The following is a 22,028-nucleotide window of genomic DNA, read 5'->3' as shown; positions in this document are numbered from 1 at the left end:
GAAGAAGGAGGGAAGAGACGCCACATCAGTTGGCGCCTACAATGTGGGGCTCGATGACGCAAAGCAACACATCATTCGCCTATAGCGCGAGGCCTGACAACGCCGGACTACACATCGTTTGGCACTTCACATCGACGACGTCGGAGAGACAACATGCGGAGCTCGCCGCCTCTACGACTGCCACATGAGGGTCAACGCTTCATGACTAAGAGATATTTGCAGACGGAGCGATGCAACGCGTCAGAGAACTGTTCACGAGCAGAACGTTGGCCAAAACAGTGACATAAGCTGCCGGCAGGGACGTGGGCGAAGCTGCAACAACCCCAAATAGACGATAAACAGTAAGCACTAATCAAAATAAGTGATTATTCAGGTACCATATTGGTAATAGTGAGATTTTCATTGTGCTTGTGTCAAGTAGGAGTAAATGTAGTGTCGTTTGAATATTGTAACTGTAGTAAATTGTAGTTAGTAAGAGTTTCCATCATGTCAAAGCGAAGTAGGATATTATGTAGCGATTTTGACCAAAAACATTGCAGAATCTGGTGACGAACTAAGTTAATTATCTGAACATGAGGAGATAAACAGAACAATCGTTAACTTAGGAGGAGAATTGTTTACAGAGTCAGACAATTATTACTCCTAGTGTATCAGGTTGTGGAATGGAAAGTAAGGTTACAGAACTAGATGATAATAATTTTGATCCCAAGGAGAAAGCAGGCAATGAATGCATGATGAATGTTGCACAAACCGGTTCAGGAAAGATAGATGTACTTAGTGCTATACTATCAAAGCTAAATATGTTGGGTGATTTAAACACTAAGCTAGCTGAACAACAAGTGATATTAAATGCTAAATTTTCTGATGTAGCTGAACAACAAGCAACTTTAAATACTAAATTCTCTGAACAGCGGGAGATGTTAGAAAATAGATTATCTGACATCAATGCTAGGATAATGGAGCTGCAAGCATCTATCAATGCCAAATTTAGGGATCAACAACAGGCCTTAGAAAATAAATTTGCAGAACAACAGGATAAAATGATTGCTGTTTTGGAGGACAAGTTTATTCAACAGCAGGTTAACGTTGATAATAAAATTGATAATATAGAATCCAGATTAGTTTATCGAGAAAAAGAAGTTAAAATTATTGACCATATAGACAAGATCCATGAAAGTGTAAGTAATTTTTCAGAACAGTTTGGGGTCATATCGGAAAGGGTTAACACCTTGACTGAGAATAATTGCCGTTATTACCAAAAAAAAAAAAAGGGATTAACTAGTTGTCTAAATGATTTAGAGTGCGGCTCATTAAGTAAAATAGAATCAAGTAGTAATGCCAAGCCAGAAAATGAACAAATAGGTAGCCAGCCATACGAAATCTAACTGCGAGAGAAAACGTCCACGAGTACAACATAGCACGCATACAGGTGAACCATGGGAAGTAAACACCCAATCAGATGAAGAGGATGATCCCTATGTTCAAAGAAGTTGTATTTTATCATTATAGGTAGAACATAGTAGTTTCAAAAGTACACAATTTCCTATTTTTTCAAGTGAAAATAATAACATTAATCCCAAAGTATTTATTAATTCTTTTAAAAGGACATTTTCACATAGTTGGACAGAGTATGACAAACTACAGTTCATAGTATCCAAAACTGTAGGAGAAGCAGCATTGTGGGCTGCTGAGATAAGCGAAACCTGCAATACATGTTCCGAATTTGAAAAACTATTTCTAGCAAAATACTGGTCAATAAGTAGACAAGAGCGATTACGTAAAGAGGTTTATCAGCCTAAATTTTGATATTAAAAGACAGAAACATTGAGATAATATTTTGATAGTCATTTCAACAAGACACAAGATGCGAGACAATGGCCAAATAATAATAGTAATTATTATTCTAGGAATAGTGTGTGTATCAATCAATGGAATAATGGTAATCAAAGTAACAGTCATTCTCCAGACTTTAAGCGAAGTAACAATAATTCTAAAAACAGTAGTGGACATGTGGATCATGCACAAAAGATTAATCAAAATTGGAATATGAATTACAAATACTCTGAAGGGAATTTTGTAGGAAATAATAACCAAATACCAGGAGCAGGACATTTTCAACGGGTGAACACTGTAACTACAAATAGGAAAAGAAAGTTTGGGAGGTGGCAGTTGTCAAACAATCCATGTTGCGACGATGGCCATAGGAATGATTGCGCTCCTATGGAGCCACCGAATAAATCAAATTGGGGTACGTATTGGATGAATAATGCAGGATGGACAAACACTAATACTACAAGTACGTCTTCTGGGTCTACCAGACCCATACCATTGGCCTATTGGAGAAACGTAGTTGTGGATAATACATATCCACCAACAGGAAAAGAAATTCATTTAGTAGAGGTACATGAACCGCCGAGGAACTTGAATGACGGGTGGTCAAACTAGTACCTGTCATTTCAGGTCTTCGTCGGGTGGCTGGTATTGAGGAATGAGGCAAACACCGCAAGTCAGTAAATATTCTTGAATATATGAGGGCTGTTTTTCATCCTCCGATTGGCTGTAAATAAAAGAAAAATGTACAGAAAATAATAATTTTATTACCAAAAGCACAGTTAAGTCTTAACTTATTTTTCTACATAATCGCCAAAACGATTGAGGCACTTGTCATACCGTGACGCAAGCTTTTCGATGCTTTCCTTGAAGAATGTTGCCACCAGTGAGGACAGGTAAGTCTTGACGGCGTCCTGAAGTTCTTCGTTAGTAGCGAAGTGCTGCCCACCTAACCATGACTTCAGTTCTCGGAACAGGTGATAATCACTTGGTGCTAGGTCCGGGCTGTATGGTGGATGTTCAAAAACTTCCCATTTAAACTTTTTGAGGAGGTCTTTTGTCATGTTGGCACTGTGTGGTCAGGCGTTGTCACGGTTCAAAACAACACCAGATGAAAGCATTCCTCTGCGTTTGTTTTGAATGGCTCAGCGGAGATGACGTAAAGTTTCACAATAAACTGCCTTGGTTATCGTCGTAGCTTGCTCCATAAAGTCCACCAGCAGTACTCCTTTATGGTCCCAAAACACAGTGGCCATTGTTTTTCTTTTCGTCAGTGAATGTTTAAACTTTTTTGGCTTGCTTGGGAAAGCTTTGAATGTTCCTTTGTTTCAGGATTGTCATAGAGGACCCATGTTTAATCGCCAGTAACAATCGACTTCAAAAAAACGTTTCCCTCGTTGGCATAATGTGTGAGAAACGATAATGCTGACGCCATCCTTTGCATTTTGTGCTCGGTACTCAGCATTTTTGGGATCCAACGTGCACACAATTTCCGATAGCCAAGGTCTTGAGTCACACTTGTGCACAAAGCAGACCTCGAAATGTCTGGAAATTCATCTGACAGTTCGCTAATTGTAAACCTTCGTTTTCATCTCACCGCCTGATCAACACGCTCAACGAGGCCTACAGTGGCGACAGACTTGTGACCTTGTCCACCTTCACCATGGACGTCTGTTCATTCTTCTTTAAATTTTCGACACCATTCCCGAACACTACCATCACTCATAATGTTGTTACCATACACATTGCTCATTCTGCGATGGATTTCTGCAGCACTACATCCTTCTGCTTGCAGAAAATGGATTACACTTCGTAACTCACACTTGGCAGGGGCATCGAGCGTAGTGGCCATGTTTACACGGACGTAGCTCAGCTACAACTGACACACTGCAGCTGAAAACAGCAGAGGTTGTGGTGGGAGAGCTGGGCAATTGCATGACGCACAGGTCCGGCCCCTCCCTACCTCTTACTTGCTTAGATGGACGATCAGAGGTTGAAAAGAAAAACAGCCCTCGTAATACAGAACCGGATATTCGGAAAGATCTCGTGAAAGTACCAAGGAATGAAACGAATGAAAAAGGGTATACTTTGCAAGCGATTGCAGTAGCAAAGATTAATAATTTACCAGTTAGTGTACTGATAGATACAGGGGCGACAGTTAGTGTGATGACAATGGGTTGTTTGAATATGGTTAGTCAGCAACAAAAAATACTCACCTTACCAGTAACAGGCTGCACAGTGTCAGGAGCATTTAGCGCGAAAGCGCAACTCATAATTAAGCAGATATGGGTGACAGTGGACCTACAAGGAGTAGCCATAGAATGCACTTTCTTGGTAGTGTCTAGAATGTCAGCGCTGTGTATTTGGGGTATGGATTTTTTATATGATTATGGTGCAGTGATTGATATTAAGGAAGGCGTGTGCGTACTTTTATAGTTAAAGGCAAATCATTAAAGGTAACTTCGTTGAAGAATAAGATTATTTTAGGACAGTATTGCCAGAATCTAACCATTAATTGTCTTCCTGTAAATGCTTTGTATTTCAAGAATAATAATTGTGTTAGGCAAACTTATGCTGAGAGCGATGTATTGAGCATCGCTGAAAAAGTACAAGAATTGGAATATTTATCACCCCAACAACGAACTGAATTGAGAGAGGTCTTGCAATTATTTTTGCCTGTATTTAATAAAAATACCAGGTGTAATTAAGGACTTTGAATATTGTATCGAAACATACCCTCATTTGACTTTTTTGTAAAACTACATATTCAGTCCCTTGGTCAAAAACAGAAGCTGTAACTAAAGAGATAAAAAAGATGATAGACTGCGGAATTATTGAGACTTCCACATCCGAATACTCAAGCTCATTAATGGCAGTGACTAAGCCAAACGGTGACATTTGGTTAGTTTTAGACGCTCATGATATTAATAAGATTATTGAGCCTGTGCGGAATCATCCAGAGAATTTAGAAGAACGATTACAGAAATTTCACGGGGTGAAGTTCTTCACCTCCCTTGACCTCCGAAGCTCATATTGGCAAACTAAAATGTCTAAGGAATTAAGAAAGTATATGGCATTCATTTACCTAGGATGTAGTTACCAATTTAAAGTATTGCCATTTGGAATGAACGTTAGTGGTAGGTTAGAAAATTTAAAAAGGGAAATGGACAGGTTAAAGTTAGATACAGTGGGAATTAGCGAAGTTCAGTGTCAGAAGGAACAACACTTTTGGTCAGGTGAATACAGGGTTATAAATACAAAATCAAATAGGGGTAATGCAGGAGTAGGTTTAATAATTAATAAAAAAATAGGCGTGCACGTAAGCTACTACAAACATCATAGTGAACGCTATACTGTGGCCAGGATAGACATGAAGCCCACGCCTACTACAGTAGTACAAGTTTATATGCCAACTAGCTCTGCAGATGACGAAGAAATTGAAGAAATGTATGATGAGATAAAAGAAAGCCTGGAGATACTGACAGGTTTCAAATAGATTACATAATGGTAAGACAGAGATTTAGGAACCAGGTTTTAAATTGTAAGACATTTCCAGGGGCAGATGTGGACTCTGACCACAATCTATTGGTTATGAACTGTAGATTAAAACTGAAGAAACTGCAAAAAAGTGGGAATTTAAGGAGATGGGACCTGGATAAACTTACTAAACCAGAGGTTGTAGATAGTTTCAGGGAGGGCATAAGGGAACAATTGACAGGAATGGGGGAAAGAAGTACAGTAGAAGAAGAATGGGTAGCTCTGAGGGATGAAGCAGTGAAGGCAGCAGAGGATCAAGTAGGTAAAAAGACGAGGGCTGGTAGAAATCCTTGGGTAGCAGAAGAAATATTGAATTTAATTGATGAAAGGAGAAAATATAAAAATGCAGTAAATGAAGCAGGCAAAAAGGAATACAAACGTCTCAAAAATGAGATCGACAGCAACTGTAAAATGCCTCAGCAGGCATGGCTAGAGGACAACTGTACGGATGTACAGGCTTATCTCACTAGGGGTATGATAGATACTGCCTAGAGGGAAATTAAAGAGACCTTTGGAGAAAAGAGAGCCAGTTGTATGAATGTCAAGAGCTCAGATGGAAACCTAGTTCTAAGCAAAGAAGGGAAAGCAGAAAAGTGGAAGGAGTATATAGAGGGTCTATACAAGGGCGAGGTACTTGAGGTCAATATTATGGAAATGGAAGAGGATGTAGATGAAGATGGGAGATATGATACTGCGTGAAGAGTTTGACAGAGCACTGAAAGACCTAAATCGCAACAAGGTCCCGGGAGTAGACAACATTCCATTAGAACTACTGACAGCCTTGGGAGAGCCGGTCCTGACAAAATTCTACCATCTGGTGAGCAAAACATATGAGACAGCAAAATACCCTCAGACTTCAAGAAGAATATAATAATTCCAATCCCAAAGAAAGCAGGTGTTGACAGATGTAAAAATTACCGAACCATGAGTTTAATAAGTCATGGCTACAAAATACTAACACGAATTCTTTACAGACAAATGGAAAAACTGATAGAAGCTAACCTCGGGGAAGATCAGTTTGGATTCCGTAAAAATCTTGGAACACATGAGGCAATACTGACCCTATGACTTATCTTAGAAGCTAGATTAAGAAAAGGCAAACCTACGTTTCTAACATTTGTAGACTTAGAGAAAGCTTTTGACAATATTGATTGGAATACTCTCTTTCAAATTCGAAGGTGGCAGGGGTAAAATACAGGGAGCGAAAAGCTATTTGCAATTTGTACAGAAACCAGATGGCAGTTATAAGAGTTGAGGGACATGAAACGGAAGCAGTGGTTGGGAAGGGAGCGAGACGGGGTAGTAGCCTCTCCCCGATGTTATTTAATCTATATATTGAGCAACAATAAAGGAAACAAAAGAAAAATTCGGAGTAGGTATTAAAATCCATGAAGAAGAAACAAAAACTTTAAGGTTCGCTGATGACATTGTAACTCTGTCAGAGACAGCAAAGGACTTGGAAGAGCAGTTGAACGGAATGGACAGTGTCTTGAAAGGAGGATACAAGATGAACATCAACAAAAGCAAGACGAGGATAATGGAATGTAGTCGAGTTAACTCGGGTGATGCTGAGAGAATTAGATTGGGGAATGAGACACTTAAAGTAGTAAAGGAGTTTTGCTATTTGGGGAGCAAAATAACTGATGATGGTCAAAGTAGAGAGGATATAAAATGTGGACTGGCAATGGCAAGGAAAGCGTTTCTGAAGAAGAGAAATTTGTTAACATCAAGTATAGATTTCGGTGTCAGGAAGTCATTTCTGAAAGTATTTGTATGGAGTGTAGCCATGTATGGAAGTGAAACATGGATGATAAATAGTTTGGACAAGAAGAGAATAGAAGCTTTCGAAATGTGATGCTACAGAAGAATGCTGAAGATTAGACGGGTAGATCATATAACTAATGAGGATGTATTGAATAGAATTGGGGAGAAGAGAAATTTGTGGCACAACTTGACTAGAAGAAGGGATCAGTTGGTAGGACATGTTCTGAGGCATCAAGTGATCACGAATTTAGTATTGGAGGGCAGCGTGGAGGGTAAAAATGGTAGAGGGAGACAGAGAGATGAATACACTAAGCAGATTCAGAAGGATGTAGGCTGCAGTAGGTACTGGGAGATGAAGAAGCTTGCACAGGATAGAGTAGGATGGAGAGCTGCATCAAACCAGTCTCAGGACTGAAGACCACAACAACATAAAAATTATTGCCTTTGCTAGTCGAACCCTATCTGGTTGTGAATGCTCTTGCAGTACTACTGAGCTGGAAGTATTAGCAATTATATGGGCACTAAAAAAGTTCCGATATTTTGTATATGGTAAACGGATAGTGATATACTGTGACCATAAAGCAGTGATGTTCTTAATGACGAGTAGAATGTTACATGGCTGACTTACGCGTTGGGCCTTATTATTACAGGAATATGACGTAATGGTTAAGCATGTTGAAGGGAGAGACAATGTTGTCGCTGACACATTGTCGAGGTTACCAACTACCAGGATCAATGGATTTTAAGGTGATGGTGTAAGGAATACTTTCATATAGGAAAGAGGTTAATGAAATGTGTTCACAAACAGGGCAAATGCAGAAAGTAGATGGTAAATGGAGAAATATAATAAGTGTTTAAGAACAGGAACGGCTGATAAATTTAACAGTAATTACCAACTGCAAGAAGGCGTATTGTTTTATTGTAAAACTGAGAAGGATGAGTGGAAGATATGCATTCCCTCATGGTGTATTGATTCCGTATTGTGGTTCACACATGTGAGATGGGGACATTTCAGAGCTCATAAGTGTGTAATGAAATTACAACAAGTATGTTTCTATCCAAATTTACTGAAAAGAGCTCAAGAAATACTCAAGAGGTGTAGGATATGTCAAAAGGCAAGGCTGGTCAATTATTGTGTTAAAGATGTGTTGCATCCAATAATACCTAGGAAACCTCTAAGCATCGTATCATGTGATACATGTGGGCCATTTCCAGTAGTAAAAGGAAATTTTAAATATGTATTTGCAATGTATGATCTTTTCACAAAATATGTAAAATTGTATGCGTTACGATCAACTGATGTGAAACCTATGTTAAGAAGGATCATAGATGATTATTTAGTTAAAGTGGGGAAACCTGCAATGCTAATTTCTGATAATGCATCGTATTTTTGAAGTAATGTGCGGCACGAAACAATGAAGACATGGGGAATTCCTCATGTATTCATTTCCTGCTTTAATCTGTCAGGGAACTCCATAGAAAGAGTCTTCCGAGAATTGAACAGATTCATAAAAGCATATGTGTGTAACCAACATCATAGATGGATAGAATTAGTTGGAAAATTTGAAGAAATATATAATAAATTACCACTTATGTCAACCAGTTATTCACCTAATGAGATTTTATTTAATAAGCAACATAGTAATGAGTAGCTTTGTAAGTTACCATGCTTACGTAAAAAGACAAAGGATCATGATTAGGTTATACATAAAGTATATTTAAGATTACAACATAAAGCTAATCTTCAAAAAAAGTCAATTCAATAAGAAGCTAGGTTTAGGAGTTAGCTACAAAGTTGGTGATTGTGTGTTATTAAAGAAACATCCCAAATCTTCAAAGAGAAAGAAATTAAATAGAAAATGGTGTAGCTTATATAAAGGACCATACAGGATTATTAAAATACCACACGCAGGAAGTTACCTTCTGGAAGATAAAGAAGATAAAAGGAGTATATCCTCATATAGAATTAAAGAAATATTTTAATTGATTAAGAATTTAATTTTTTTGCATATATAAAGTAGGATAAGATTGGAAGCAAGAAGACGTGAACAACGTTTATGAACTTTTCTATGTAGAATTAGTAGACAATTAATCAGTAGTAGTAGTTCTTGTAATACTTAAGTTAAATTTTAAGTCATCAAAGAAAATGAGTTTCATTGAAAATTTACTAAGTAACAGCAGCATGTTTCATTAAGTTTTGTTTAGTAGGCCATCAAGAAAAGTTTTTACTAATGTGCCTCATCATGTTATGCAATAAACAAGGCATCAACTTAATATAAAGTAAGCAAGCACACTGAAACATCTTATCATGGTCATTCCGGAACAAGGAAATTGATTTAAAAGGAAAAGATCACTTATTTTGAGAAAAACGAGATAAGAGACGAGTAAAAGAAAATAAATATAAACAGATAAACCAATAAACTTAAAAAGGGTGAAAAACATTTCAATGATAGAACATTACAAATAAAATAGTGACAGTGTTTAAAAAGCTGTACTGGTTAACAGACCAATAGGACACGTGTGAAGTGAGTGAGTTAGTTAGTTAATATTATAGTGTTATACCTAAATATTTCTATTATCTATCACACTCCCTTAAATGGCACAAAATGCATATATTATATCTCCAGATTAATTTACTTATATTCAAGAATTCATCTATGGTATAGAAGGAGTTGTCAAGGAGGTATGATTTCAATTTGTTTTTGAAAATATTACTGCTGTCTGTCAGACATTTTATTTCATATGGTAATTTATCAAAAAGTTTTATAGCAGCATACTTTACCTCTTTCTGTGCCAAAGATAGGTTAAGTAAAGGATAGTGTAGGTCTTTCTTTTTTCTGGTATTGTAATCATGAATGTCACTGTTGATTTTAAACTGGTCCATGTTGCTGAGAAAAAAATTCATTACTGAGTAAATGTACTGTGAAGCAGTTGTAAGAACTCGGTCCGGCACACAGTTTTAATCTGCCTGGAAGTTTCATATCAGTGCACACTCCGCTGCAGAGTGAAAATCTCATTCTGGAAACATCCCCCAGGCTGTGGCTCAGCCACGTCTCTGCAATATCCTTTCTTTCAAGAGTGCTAGTTCTGCAAGGTTCGCAGGAGAGCTTCTGTTAAGTTTGGAAGGTAGGAGAAGAGGTACTGGCAGAAGTAAAGCTGTGAGGACGGGCTGTGAGTCGCGCTTGGGTAGCTCAGTTGGTAGAGCACTTGCCCGCGAAAGGCAAAGGTCCCAAGTTTGAGTCTCGGTCTGGCACACAGTTTTAATCTGCCAGGAAGTTTCATATCAGTGTACACTCCACTGCAGAGTGAAACTCTCATTCTGGTTTCTTTAAACTTAATTATTCCTTCGAAACTACCATAAGTGAGAAATGTGGGAGCTGTTATAGGGTAGTGAGTTGAGGGATTTGTTGCCAGTCTGGTAGGAAATATTTTCACTGGGCAGGATGCAGTGGGGAGAATGTTGGGAGAACAGAAGATGCTCTCTCCTGGAGCTGCAGAGTATGCAGTAGGAACATTTTGATTGGGGAACAGGAAAGGAAAATCTGTGCCCTTCAGGCATAGTTGGAACAAGCAAGGAAGGAACTGATAAGGATCAATGGAGATAGGGGGGGAGGAGCGTGGTTGGAAACTGGCAACTGGTAGGAAGATAGAACGAAAGAGAATGCGATCCAACAGTTTTATCATCAACACCAAAAACAGCTGTCTACCACTGCCAGAGTTAAGTGGAGAAGAGCCTCAGGTAGAACAAGGAGCAGGAAATGTGCAGCACACTTCAAATGAGGCCAAGAAACCTAGGAATGTACAAAGTGTTAGGAAGAAGCAAGTGCTGCTGCTAGGTAGTAGCCATGGGCAAGGTGTAGGCCCCGCAGAAAATATGAACACAATTTGCAATCTCTAGAAAAGAGCCATAAGGTTAATAATCAAAAATAGTAGTCGAGTTCATTGTAAAGATCTATTCAAAACATTGAGGATTTTAATTGCTCTATGTGTATACATTTGCCATTCAGTTGTACGCATAAAAAATAACACAAGTAATTACTATACAAACAGCTCTGTACATGACCATGGAACAAGAGCTAGACTCAACTTACATTTACCAAGAAAAAAATAAACATAAATCTCAAAACAGCATTTTCTACCAAGGAATGAACCTGTACAATAAATTGCCACAAGAGATTAAAGAAATTGCAAAAATACATTTATTTAAAAACACAGCTAAAAAATATCTGTTATGCAATACATTTTATACATTGAAGGATTACTTAGATAAAACAGATTAGGGGTTTGGAAAAAAAGTTATACAAATAAATAATAATTATGATTATAAAACATCCAAGATTCCACATAACACCTTCACACTATGTTTTTTCCTTCTTTTTTCCTTTTCTAGAAAAACTTTCCCCCAAGCTAAGCATAGTACAATACTAACACCTCTAATGACTGTCTCTAACTAGAAGTCTGTAAATGTATGTGTATACATATTAGCTTATTTTAAATTGGTCAGAACTTGTAAATACTTTGACATGTCCTATATCCTTGTAAAAAGAGATCTATGGATGAATAAAGCTACTATTACTACTACTACTATGTATTAGCTTTTCTAAAATCTCCTACATGCAATCAAAAGTGAAACCGGATGGAAATCTGATGCTTTTTTTTTTTTTTTTAAATCTCTTTCTTATGGATGCTTATTTATTTACAAAATGATCCCGTAAATCTACGTAGTATGGCCGTGTGTATGATAAATACTGAACCAGTCCTTAAACACTACAAACATTTCTTTTCTTCTTACGCTGAACAAAATTTCATTAGATCAGAAAGAATATTATATAATATCGTAGCACTGAGAACAAAATTTCATTAGATCAGAAAGAATATTATATAATATCGTAGCACTGAGAACATTTTACAAATACAGCATCAAAGTGTGGTACATTTTTATTTTTCTAGATACTACATCACGGAATAGGAACACTGGTGATTTGAATTTATCCATGCACATTCTTTTAATGTTATCTACATAATGCTTTATAAAGTTTCATGCCAGGAATGAGTACGCCTTTTTAAGGTAGTGAACATTTCCTTCCTTTGAAACTTCCTGGCAGGTTATACAGTTGTGTATTAGACTGAGACTTGAACTAGGAACCTCATGTTTCATAGGCAATGCTCTCACCAACTGAGTTATTTGGGTCTAGATAGTTGAGTTGGTAAGTGCACTGCCTGCAGGAGGCAAGATTATGGATTTGAGTCCTGATCCTACTTACAGTTTTAACCTGATAAGTTGTTTCAAAACAGTGCACACTCCTGAAGAGAGTAAAATCCATTTGTGTACCACAATTGTTTGTCTGTATAGTAGTTGTGCATGGATTCATCATGTGAAACAGTTATAACCATTGTTAATTTTTTCTTTTATAACAATGACACTTTCTAATAAGTATATACATTTAGGGAAGAGGTAGAATTCTATTCTCTCTAAATAGCTGTCTGCGTGACATTCTTTGATCTTCTCTTTCTCTGCAGTCTGAAATATTTCTGGCTTGCTCCATAGTTGTCTTAAATACTACTCCATATTTCAATACTGAGTGAGCATATGCAAAATATATAGTCCTGAGATTATTATATGAAACAGACTTATTCTGGGTGGCAACCAAAGCCCGTATAAAATAAAAGATCATTTTCACCACACTTTTATTTTAAATTAGCACATAATTATGCATTAACAGTTAGTTTTGAGCACATGTAAGCGCTTAGAGGATGTGGATACATCATCCTCATAAGTGGTGTGAAACATAAATCAAATGCCACAAACAGTTATGCATGACGGGGTTGTCAACGGACATGACTTCAGAATACGTATGCACTAACTGCGCATACATAATCAATTTTGTGGAAATTTATGAGATGTCTCCATCACCTTCATATGGTATGAAGAAATTTTAGGAGCTTACCTGCCTCCAATAGCATTTAGAAGTCCTTCAGTTACGATTTCATCAACATATCTTACGTAGGCCAGCCATTTCTCACTACATTTTTTATCATTCAGCTTCAACTGCAAATGAGAAATGACATGTTCAATTTCACTTACAGTCCACTATAATAAAAAAAGCACAAATTTTGACACAGGCATAAATAATTGCCATAATTAGTTTGGATACCACAATTAAAATTTGAACTTCCCTCTTTTATACTTTTCTTTCATGTTAAAGTTTCAGGGTTGTTTTCAGAATATTGTGACCATCAAAAAGCAATTAAAATTCATCGGTGAAACACCTGCAGTGTGGGTGGGTATATTAACAATGTCTATTCACATGGAAATTGGAATAGAAAATTTCGACCAATAATATTTCCCCAGCCCCTTCCCCCGCCCCAAATGACAATATCCTCACATTACACATCATCTTTATAGCCTCAACTATAGAAGGAACTTCTTTGCCATTCAGTTTAAATTAAAAGCCTGAGAAAGCTATACACAATCCAGTCAAATAATTTCTTTATTATGACACTCTGCATTGGAAGTAGTTTGGTGTTGCAACTATTTTTTACATGTGTTGAGTATTCGCTGTGCATTGACAGAGATTCAGACTTGGAGCGCTGCCTTGCTTTTTCCACTGAGCTAGTCAAGAAGAACTGATGAGCCAATTAAGTACTTCACTATGTCATTACCACTTCCCTTTTCTTAAACATTCAGTGGGACTGAAATGGTACAGTTGATAAAACTGATGAAAAACAACATCAGAATTATTATTTTAACAAACTTACTCTATTGAATTCTACTTTCAACTCTAAGGCTCCTGCTAAGACATTCTCTCATGAGTGCTAGTTCTGTAAGATAAGGAAGAAAGACTGGGACACAAGGTGAGTGCTAATTACATTCCGAAATTTTTGTCTGTGGTTCCTTTTTATATGGCTAGAAAAAAACCTGTGTGCAATACAGGGAATGAGGTTCAAAGTATGTATGGTACTGCTTAAAATTGCCATGAATGTTCACGATATGTGCTGATTTAAAATTTAATCCACATGAACATTAGCCATGAATGAATTTTCCAGGCACCCTCATCGCAAAATTTAATCTGCATACAGAACACAAATTTTAACCTTCTGTAGCCTATTGACTGACAATTTGTCTTTTACTATTTAATTTATTAGTCATATTAATTAAAGTACATGAATTATTCATGGGAGACACAATTGTTTGGAAAACTGGTTTCATCAGATAATCAAACTGTATATTTTTGTTTACCAATTTGCCAACAAAAATTAAATATATTTATAATAAATTGAATCTCTTGTACTGTTACAAATGCAACTACAGTAGGAATGTATGCACTAAAGCCTAGTAAATCAAAAATATTTTACACATATGTTTTTTCACAGATAGTACACATTTATAGAGATAACTCTTACAAAAATAACCTTAATTTCGGTCTGTCTAAACAAGCCTACCCGCTTACAAGCAGCTAAGTCTTGCATTTTTTTCAGGATACTGGCTGCTTTCAAGTACAGCTTCAAACCATCGCAAGACATTATCTGAACATTAAATACTTCAGAAGCAACCAGTACATATTCATTTTCATTTTCTGGACCAATAGCTAATGAGACGCTGGCAGTGTCAGTTTTGTCAGTGATGAGGCATACAGTTTTGCTATCCTGCATGCTGTGGTGTCCTGGATCTGCGTCATCAACACTCGTCCATTCTTAAACATCTTCTTCATAACGTTCAAGGCCATTGAGTCCTTAAAGCATACTGGGCATTCTGGACATGTCATTCTGATTGTCATTTTCAATTAAACTTTAAGAACTTTCTGCCATACCCAAAATTTTATTCCAGTATTTTTCAAATTCTGTTCTGTATTATGTGGAAGAAATCACTTTTCCTCATCCTTTTCATACGAGATGTCACATGATGGATGAGTTGGTATATTTTCAAGGAGCAGTAATATTCTCTCTCGTTTGCCATTCTTTAACTGATGACCTTTTACAGAGGATTAAAATATTCTATAACCCATTCAGTGAAAATCATACCATCCACCTCAGCACTCTTGTGAGGTACAATAGGGAGCACAGACATATTAACATGTTGGAAACAAAGCGGTTTCTTAGTTTTACAATGACGAGCAGAGGCAATCGGTGGCTACCAGTAGCATTGGTACTAGCTGAAGCAGTAATATAATGCTTATTTTAGGACCAGATAGTCCTAATTCGCAATGCGAAGCAAAACGTTTTCTTGGTAAAGCTTTCCAATCAAGGCCTGTTTGTTAGTATTGTAAATGTTTTCTCCTTCAATACATCCCTTACCAGGTGGCTACTCAAACCTGGTAAAAAATTCCCTGAGAATTCCAGAGGTAAGCAGGAAGATGGTGTCAAGAATGATAAAGTAATGATGGAGGGGGCTGGGGGGGGGGGGGGGCATATCACAATAATGACTTTTCTTTCCTCTCATGTGAGCTATATACTAGCCATAAGCAGTTGTTTAACCACAGTTTTCAAACATCGATAATTTATATGGAATGATGTTTGTACAATTAACACACTTTGAAACATTAAATATTTTAAAATTTGTGATTAATAAAACTTAATAAAAATCAGTTTCGATGCTAGATTAAAAATGCAGAATTCCCTGAGATTTTATGAAATTTCTGAAATCCCCTGAGTACTGATTTTTCCAGGTAAAGTATAATTCCCGAGAATTCCAGGCTTCCCAGAAGAATCACCACCCTGACTTAGTTTGGTTTTGAAAGAATCACATGCTGAAGAATCAGCAGACAGATTTCTCCTTGTACTTGAAGTTCACGAATGCCATGCCTTGATTTAAGCATTTTAACCAGTCCATGTTGGCTTTAAAATTCAAAAGCCCTCCAAGATCTTCATTAAATTGAAGTGCCTTTTTCCACAGGATGGGACCAGACAGGTTCTCTCTATGGCCCATTTTGTGCTAACCACCTGTAAACAGCATCATCTAGATCCATTTAAGTGGTTACCTTCATAGTTTTATGACTTGTTGATCCATCAGTAGACTCAAGCTTAGATATAAAATTTGTGATACTTGCTTTTTGTTTGTTATGTCAGTAATTGTCGACATACTTTGTACTTGTCATCTTATTCTGTTGTTCCTGCTGAAGGCAATTGACATTATCATCAAAGGCTTGAGTTTTTACACAAGGATGTCACCATGACAAATTTTGTTCCCAAATAACTTTCAAATGTGTCAAACAATAATAATTGCACTTGTAATGATATTGCAAATATATCTAAATAAACACCAACTAAGTAAACAGCAACTCAGATACCTCAGTATATGACAAAAAAACACTGCAGCACATACAGTGTGTTTCCTTGTTGGGATGAAGGAGAACTACACAATTAATACAAAAGACAAGTAACACCAGTCCAGTAATCTCTCACTTTAGTGTTCAACCCTGAGGTTGGTTTGCAGCAGTGTGCCATTCCTCTTCTGTCTGCCTTCCTCTTCATTTCTGTGTATGAAGTACATCCTAAAACATTGTAATCTACTGCATGTATGACATCCTTGGTTGGCTCAGGTGTGTCCTTCCCTTAATAGTTCCTCGTGCCAGTGTTCCAGTGATGTTACTGTGTCTTAAAACTTGTCCTACAAGTTTGTCTCTTCTTCTCTGGATATGCCTCCATGAAGGTCCAGTTTCCTGTACTCTTCTCAGCACCTCTTCATTGGTAACTCTGCCTCTCCAGCTGTCATCCTTCTGTAGCCCCAAATCTCCAGGACTGCTAGTTGTATTCTGTCTTGTTATCCTATTGTCCAAGTTTCACACCCATAAAGGGCCACACTCCAAACAAATGCTTTTATAATCCATTTCATTATTTCCTGACTGATGTTCTTACTGATGAGTGAATTATTTCTTAAATTAACTGCAATGTTGGCAGTACAGTCCAGTAATATCCAATTCAAACAATATAAGCTGAAACAGCTGTCAGACAGTAGCATATGGTTGCACTTTCTGCACTATTTCTACATATGCGGGCAAATCTGTGGGAGTACAGTTGTAAAGTATTGCAGCAGCCACTGCCAGCCAGCAGGTCCAAGGTGTTGGCATTCCAATTGCAGTAACACGGCTGTCTGTTCATCACAAGACAGGCCAGGCTTCGCTCCACAAAGGCTGCCAGCCCAGTGGACAATGAGGTCCTTGTAGTATAGGTAATGGAATTTCTCCATAACAGGCTTCAGTGGTGTTGTTGAGAACATGATTAGAAGTGGCACATTGGCATAACAGGTAAGCTCCTATCTGGCATAAATAGCTGTCACTTTGTAACAGACTGATTCACAGCCCTGTAGTATGACTACAAAGTAGAGACTACACCTGACAAGGGGGTGACATGGAGCTGCCAGCAGCAGTAACGAGTTCAGGACTCCATTACTGTATCTGCTTCCTGCACTAAGTCTGCCTTCCAGACTTGGCGCCATGATGCAGAGGAGTTATCCCAGGCCCATTCCATCAGTGAGCCAGACTCCTTCTCAGGGGGGCAGTGGGTTGATTGCTAGGCAGGGCAGCCACTTCTGCTACTCCCAGTGCAGGCAGCACTGCACCACACACCACTACTCACCACAACGTGTCCCTCCACTGGGGAGCTGGCTTCCATTGCAAGAATTCTGCACAACTCAAGCACTGCTGACACTGTGTGCTTGCAGTGTAACTGGGTTACATGCCACATACTGGTCACTGGCATCAGCAATCCCAGGCACATGTCTCAGCCAGCTGTCTGGGCACTCACTGTCACCTCACCAACCACGTGGGCCTCACCAAATGCTCCGTGTCAGCAGTGTGAAAATGTATGAGTAAATTAAATGTTTATTTTGACAGTCACATTTTTCAGGGCAGCCTTTGCAACATCCCGCTGCAGCCATCGTACACCAAAGCCACCCCACCACTCCCCAGGGTCAGCTACAACAGCAATAGTTCAAAACTGCCCGAGCCCACTCCTACTTTTAATGCGTGGGAGACAGCACCACAATAAAGTTAGTTATAAGACATTTCTCTTAGAAACTCCACAACTCTTTGCACAATGTTATAAGCAATGACAGATCTTGCCAGTACTCTTCTTCACTTTCTTATGTGTCTCATAGACATGACTCTTTACATGAGTCCAAAAAAGGGAAAAAATCAAGAACCAAATTACTTAACACACAGGCTACCTACTTTTTTTATCCATCTTACATAGCTTAAGAGTAATGAGTACATGAAACACATTACATCATTGAAAAGCAAGTCACAAAGAAATTGGGGCTTCACAGGCATTGACAGAAAAACTCAACAATTAAACACAGTGGGGTGAAAAATCAGCAGGATTCAAGGTAACAATTTTGTGGATAGTAATAATGCCCATGCTATCAACAGTACTTTCCACGTCTACATCCATTTTGCACACAACTGATCAAGTGCTTAATGACATTTTTTACATTAATGTCAATATTTCTTGTAGTTTATCTTGCTTCCCTTTTGAGACACATACTGTAGTTACAATGTCCCACTTCACCTTCATCCTAGTTTAGTCAGAATGAAATGGCATGCTACAGATGTCTCCTACGTTATTTCCTCTTTTGATGCAACTCCCTGCATGCCCTCTATTGAACTTGAGATACAAACCCTTAACAGAAACTGTCCACAACACATTTCACATTACTGGCAATACTTCCTCCTTTATGGGTATAAAAGCCAATGCATGCCCACTTCAAGAAAGCTTCAGCACCAGCCAATCAATACCTGTGCTAGCCACTAGTATTAAAAATTATCACAGTAATGGTAGAGTGAACTGTTCTTGACGTAATTATCATTACACTTACAATATCTTTCACTAAGCTCCACCAATCTATTTGCTTTTCTCCAAATTGTTTTTATTGCTTGTTTCTTGGTGTTACGTTTCAACCCAAACACTTGATGGAGATCTGGTTTGATTGACTATTCATTGCATTCTTGTCTTCATTTACCTTGCATTCCTAAACAACACCTAGGCTGTCTTAGAATTCTGTTAGAATGTCCTTTCCAAGACTGGGTCTGCCAGCTGATACAACAAAGTTAATTCATCAGAATGTCTCATCTGTAACTTAAAGGCACCATCAAGTAAATGGTACAGAATAACCCAACCAAATGGCAAAATGCCAACTAATGGTTTACAAATAAATATTAAGCTACATATCTTTAAACTCCAAAATAGTATTTAACTCCTTCTTTGTTATACGTTTACTTTCAGGTATCTTGCGCAACTTTTCTTTTGCAATGTTCTGACAACACCACATAGCTTGTGTCATGGAACACCAGTAGTGCAGAACATTACTGACCACAAGTCAGTGGTAATGCAAATTAGGGGAATAGGTAATGATTAAATGACAACAAAAGATAATGGCCTTATAGTTACAATTGTACATATGTAGCAGAACTACAGGTCTTTCTAATACAGAAGTATGGGAAGTGGATGGACACTGGTGTAACAAGAGAAATTTATGCAAGTCAGAACATAATCTGGTCAAAAAAGAAGTTTACGACAGAGATTTATTTATGACAAATAAGCAGAGAATTTCTGGCAACAGTACAGAGAGCAAAACTGATTTCATCTTGAACAAGGCAGAAGGAACACTAACTCATGGAAAAAATATAAGGAATATAATTATGTAGAATATGTAAAATAAACTACCAGTATTTCATCTCCTGGGAGACTGTGTCAGATTCAGTCATATCTCAAATGTTTGGGAAGAAGCTGAACTGACTTTGATGCATAAAACAGAAACTGGGAGGGGGGGGGGGGGGGGGGATGGGGGGCACAAGGTAGGTATGTAACATGAAATGTTTCTGTGGATTTTTCAGACACATATGAAGGATATCACAAAAAATGTTAGAAACGCCAGGACTGGGAAAGTAGTGAGCAGAATAAAATATCTGCTGACCTCTTTTGCAACCATCTGTATTGTGATGTAGATTAGGGTCCCAGGTATCACACTATCAAGTTATTCATGAAAGTGGGCCCTCGTTTGCTAGTAATCAACAACAAAAATGTCTTGGTTTGAAAACCGTCAAGTGGCAAGAAGTTTTTTATTTTTAAATCCTTATTCAAATGTCTCTGATTACTATTCTTCTTTAAATAAGCCATGTCAGTATTTTACTAGCTTATTATTAAACCAACAGCATGTGTGATGGTGCTTGTCTGTAGTTGTGTCATCATTGCTAGTTAAAAGTAGACAATTTTCGCAGGCTTAAGTGATTGTGTGAAGCATGTCTTATATGTAAGTTCATTGTTTTATATCTTCTTCATCTGGGAAATTGAAGATTTCATTCTCAGAATGTATGTAAATTATAGTGTAAAATTGCACACACACAGTATGCCATACTCTGTTGATAGTAAACATTCTCTAATATCAAGGAATACTTGTAATAAGTAGTGACTAAAAGTTACATTTTATTGTGAATAAGTTAATTAACAGATGCTGCATTTAAGTGAGTGCTGAGTTCTCATTTTAAGTGGAAATAATTAACTTTGATGTCGTATCATATGCCTGAAGCACTAACCTTTAGTCCTAATTTTTGCAGCTCGTATATAACATAATTTGTCCAACGTAAAGTGGGTTAAGTGATTTTTTATACTTTTACCATGTTTTACAGATTATAAGAGGCACCTAAATTTTTAAGCAATTTCTTTAAAAAAAATAACATTTTACTCATTTTTATTACTAGACTGCAAAGCCAAGTTAAAAAATTCTTAGTTTATAAAACTGAACTGATCTTTCTTCTTCTTCTTCCTCTTCATCCTCATCGTTGTTCTCTTCATATGTACAATGGTCTTCACTGCCATCAAGAGCGTTACTTATGCTGCACTTCTTGAAAGATTTAGCAACAATGTCTTCTCTCACTTTGGACCACAACTCTTTTATCCACTGGAGCACTTCTTTGATTATATGAATTCACGATGAGTTCATCCATTTGTTCCATTCCTCCCTCACATACACTTTAAATGGTTCTATCAAGACATCAAGAAGTTGCAATTGTGGAGTAAGTCAGCAAGCTCTGTATTTCCCTGTCTCAGTTTCTCTTTCACAGAATTTTTCAAATGACTACTAAATTGATCTAGCACAAGAAGAGAATTCTTCTTAAATAAAGCACCTTTCCTTCTCTCCCATGCTCTGTTAATCCATAATTTTGTACCAACCATGTTCATCCAACCCTTGTCATGTACATGAACAACAACACCTAGCGGTATTTCAGAAAGCTTTGGCATTGTTCTGCACTTGAAACTGACCATTGGAATAAGTTTAGTACCTTCTGCACAACATGAAAGACTACAGTGTAATGCATTTTTTCATGTCCACTTATTTTGATAGGTACAGTTTTAGCACCTTTCATGGCAACAGTTCTGTTATTCGGCACATCAAATGTCAGAGGAGTTCCATCCATAATTTAGCTTAGTTCCACACTGGTTTTCTTTCAATGTTGAATAATAAAGTGATGGAAAGATAATATTTCCTCTTCATACTGTTCTGGCATTTTCTGATATATTTTGGTTTTTGTTCGCATGCTAAGTCCATGATGTTTTATAAACCTGTAGCAACAACAAACTCCACCCTTAAAGGCTGTTAAGTTCCACTATAGCACTAGCTTAAGAGCCCATATTTTAATCATTTTTGTATTAATTCCAATGCCAGTTTGATGGCGCCTTTGAATCCATTTCAATAAGTCGTCTTCAAGTTTTGGCCATTCTAGATTCAGTGCTCTATTTGCACAATTAGTCTTCCCCATCTTTTCAGTTTTTCTTTACTAGCCCACCAACTACAATTCGCCATGCCCCCGACATGCTGCTCTGTTTCCATGTTCTTCTGCATATGCAATTACTTTCAATTTATAGCTGGATCAGATGAATACCTTTTTTGCATTACAAAACTA

General features: G+C 37.5%; 1 protein-coding gene across 1 annotated transcript in view; it reads right to left on the bottom strand.

Annotated features, from left to right (window-relative positions):
* LOC124775330 (dynein beta chain, ciliary-like) overlaps window positions 1–22,028 on the bottom strand; it is a 702,744-nt gene that overhangs the window by 458,538 nt on the left and 222,178 nt on the right. Inside the window, exons 35-44 of the mRNA XM_047250162.1 lie at window positions 19,516–19,619; window positions 19,293–19,398; window positions 19,088–19,161; window positions 18,944–19,045; window positions 18,747–18,758; window positions 18,424–18,530; window positions 17,707–17,796; window positions 13,795–13,847; window positions 13,603–13,744; window positions 13,080–13,222 (exon numbers count right to left, since the gene is read on the bottom strand). Coding sequence (XP_047106118.1) covers window positions 13,080–13,222; window positions 13,603–13,744; window positions 13,795–13,847; window positions 17,707–17,796; window positions 18,424–18,530; window positions 18,747–18,758; window positions 18,944–19,045; window positions 19,088–19,161; window positions 19,293–19,398; window positions 19,516–19,619 — 933 coding nt within the window. The remainder of the gene's footprint in view (window positions 1–13,079; window positions 13,223–13,602; window positions 13,745–13,794; window positions 13,848–17,706; window positions 17,797–18,423; window positions 18,531–18,746; window positions 18,759–18,943; window positions 19,046–19,087; window positions 19,162–19,292; window positions 19,399–19,515; window positions 19,620–22,028) is intronic.

Source organism: Schistocerca piceifrons, chromosome 2 (genome assembly GCF_021461385.2).
Source record: "Schistocerca piceifrons isolate TAMUIC-IGC-003096 chromosome 2, iqSchPice1.1, whole genome shotgun sequence".
Taxonomy (NCBI): domain Eukaryota; kingdom Metazoa; phylum Arthropoda; class Insecta; order Orthoptera; family Acrididae; genus Schistocerca; species Schistocerca piceifrons.
The sequence above is the reverse complement of the archived record's forward strand: the minus strand, read 5'-3'. Positions and strand labels throughout refer to the sequence as shown.